At 36.9% G+C, this 1,708-nt stretch overlaps 1 protein-coding gene across 1 annotated transcript in view; it reads left to right on the top strand.

The window, feature by feature from the left end:
• Window positions 1–609: 609 nt before the first annotated feature.
• Window positions 610–1,708, top strand: part of FDP41_005978 (uncharacterized protein) — a gene marked incomplete at both ends in the record, with an annotated part of 2,934 nt that continues 1,835 nt past the window's right edge. The window contains one exon of the mRNA XM_044709561.1: window positions 610–1,570. Coding sequence (XP_044559938.1) covers window positions 610–1,570 — 961 coding nt within the window. The remainder of the gene's footprint in view (window positions 1,571–1,708) is intronic.

Raw genomic sequence — 1,708 nt, 5'->3', positions numbered from 1 at the left:
CAGTGGAAGGAAGTCGATTCTTTCATTCCCCCCACCAAAGTGCTCGTTTGTTCAATCAGCATCGATGCTGCAGTGACTCTCTCCTCCTACTTTTATCTCGTCGTAAATGAGACTCTATTAAAATATCAAATATTTCCAAACTCGAAGCGTTTAAATTTTTTATTGAAGATCCACCTTTATCTGTTTAGAACCATCCATCGTTTGATAATTATTACATGTTAAATAAAGACTTGATCATTGATCTGTTTCGAACTCTCTTTGGCGAGTCAAAGCTTTGACCTCTCTCAAAAAAAAAGTATTTCGTTTCTTCCGCACGCGCGTGCTGCCATTTTGGAGTTTTTTCCGAACGCTCAGAGTTCTCATCGTCCACCACCATCACCACCATCACCTGAAACGATTATTAGCATAGTGATCATCAAAAAAGAGAGATCTCTGAGGATTGCATCATCAGCGTTTTTATTTATTCTGTACAAATTTTAGTTGAATATATAGAAAAGAATGAAATCATCATCGGGACCGCTATCATCCTTTTGTTGTGTTCATCGGATGATGAAAGGGAAAACCAACACAACAAGAATCATTTCTCAACTCCAATTTATTCTTCTCTTCATGATAGTAACGATTACACTCCTTTCTTCCACCACCATCTTGGCTCAGAACACATTACCGAATACAGGACTCTGGAAAGGCTGTAAACAGATCAAAATAGAAGTGGAGCAAGAGACGGCAGTTTCATGTACCTCCATTCAAACCTATAATGAGAGTACGATTGCCTTCAGATATGAAAAGAGTGTTCCATTTACTCTGTACTATACGTTTTTTGATACAAAACTTTATGAAGTGTGTGATGCCAAGAGTGTCTCTGCTTTGTTTAAAAAGTACTCGATTGATTCATGTTTGAGTTTATATTGTAATAATTTCCCTCGATTGAGTAACTCTTCAATTACGTATTTAAATCGGACGTATGGTATTTCAAATCCTAGGGATAAACAGACTGCTGTTGGAGAATTTGCATGGATGATGAATTACTGTCAATATTGTCAGCGCGATGATTTTGTGGAATTTCACACTCAACTTGCAATCGCTGCCAACACGACCACTTGTTTCCAATATGTTCATGATGATTTCTGTAATTATAATCAGCCAGTTCCCGACGGATCCTTCTATCAACCTCTCATTCATGGAGAGTCCTTGTTGGAAGGAAAGACTTTAAATCCTTGGATTTGTTTTTGTGGAGATAGTCGGTTCGGATTCAAGTGTGACTACTTTTCGACAAACTTTATTCCATTCACATTCCAGGCATATCCAATCATTGCGTTTGTGATTTCCGGAATTCTTGCCATTGTAACGGTTGTATGTAATGTCGTTCCATTGTGTTATAGAAATTATAAGAAAATCCGTGCCAGCGTCAAACATCACTTTAAAACTCTCAAGAGAGCAGTGTATGAAGAGGTGTTTACTCTGAACTGGTTGATCATTTTCTTTGTCTTCTCATACTTTGTTTTTCTAACACTTGAGAACATTTTGGGAATTCCTTTGAATAATGTTTATGACGCAAGAATAGCGTTAGGTAAGTGTAAAAGTGCTGTGACATTTATTTATCCAACCTTGAATTGTGATGAATTTTATAATTTCATGTATATTACATAATTATATGTAAAACCACCCTGATCATGCACAATGATCTTTCCTGTTGGTACACTCATCA

Source organism: Naegleria fowleri (assembly GCF_008403515.1).
Source record: "Naegleria fowleri strain ATCC 30894 chromosome Unknown tig48, whole genome shotgun sequence".
NCBI classification, from domain to species: Eukaryota; Heterolobosea; class Eutetramitea; order Acrasida; family Naegleriidae; genus Naegleria; species Naegleria fowleri.
This window is presented reverse-complemented; position numbering and strand designations above follow the sequence as displayed.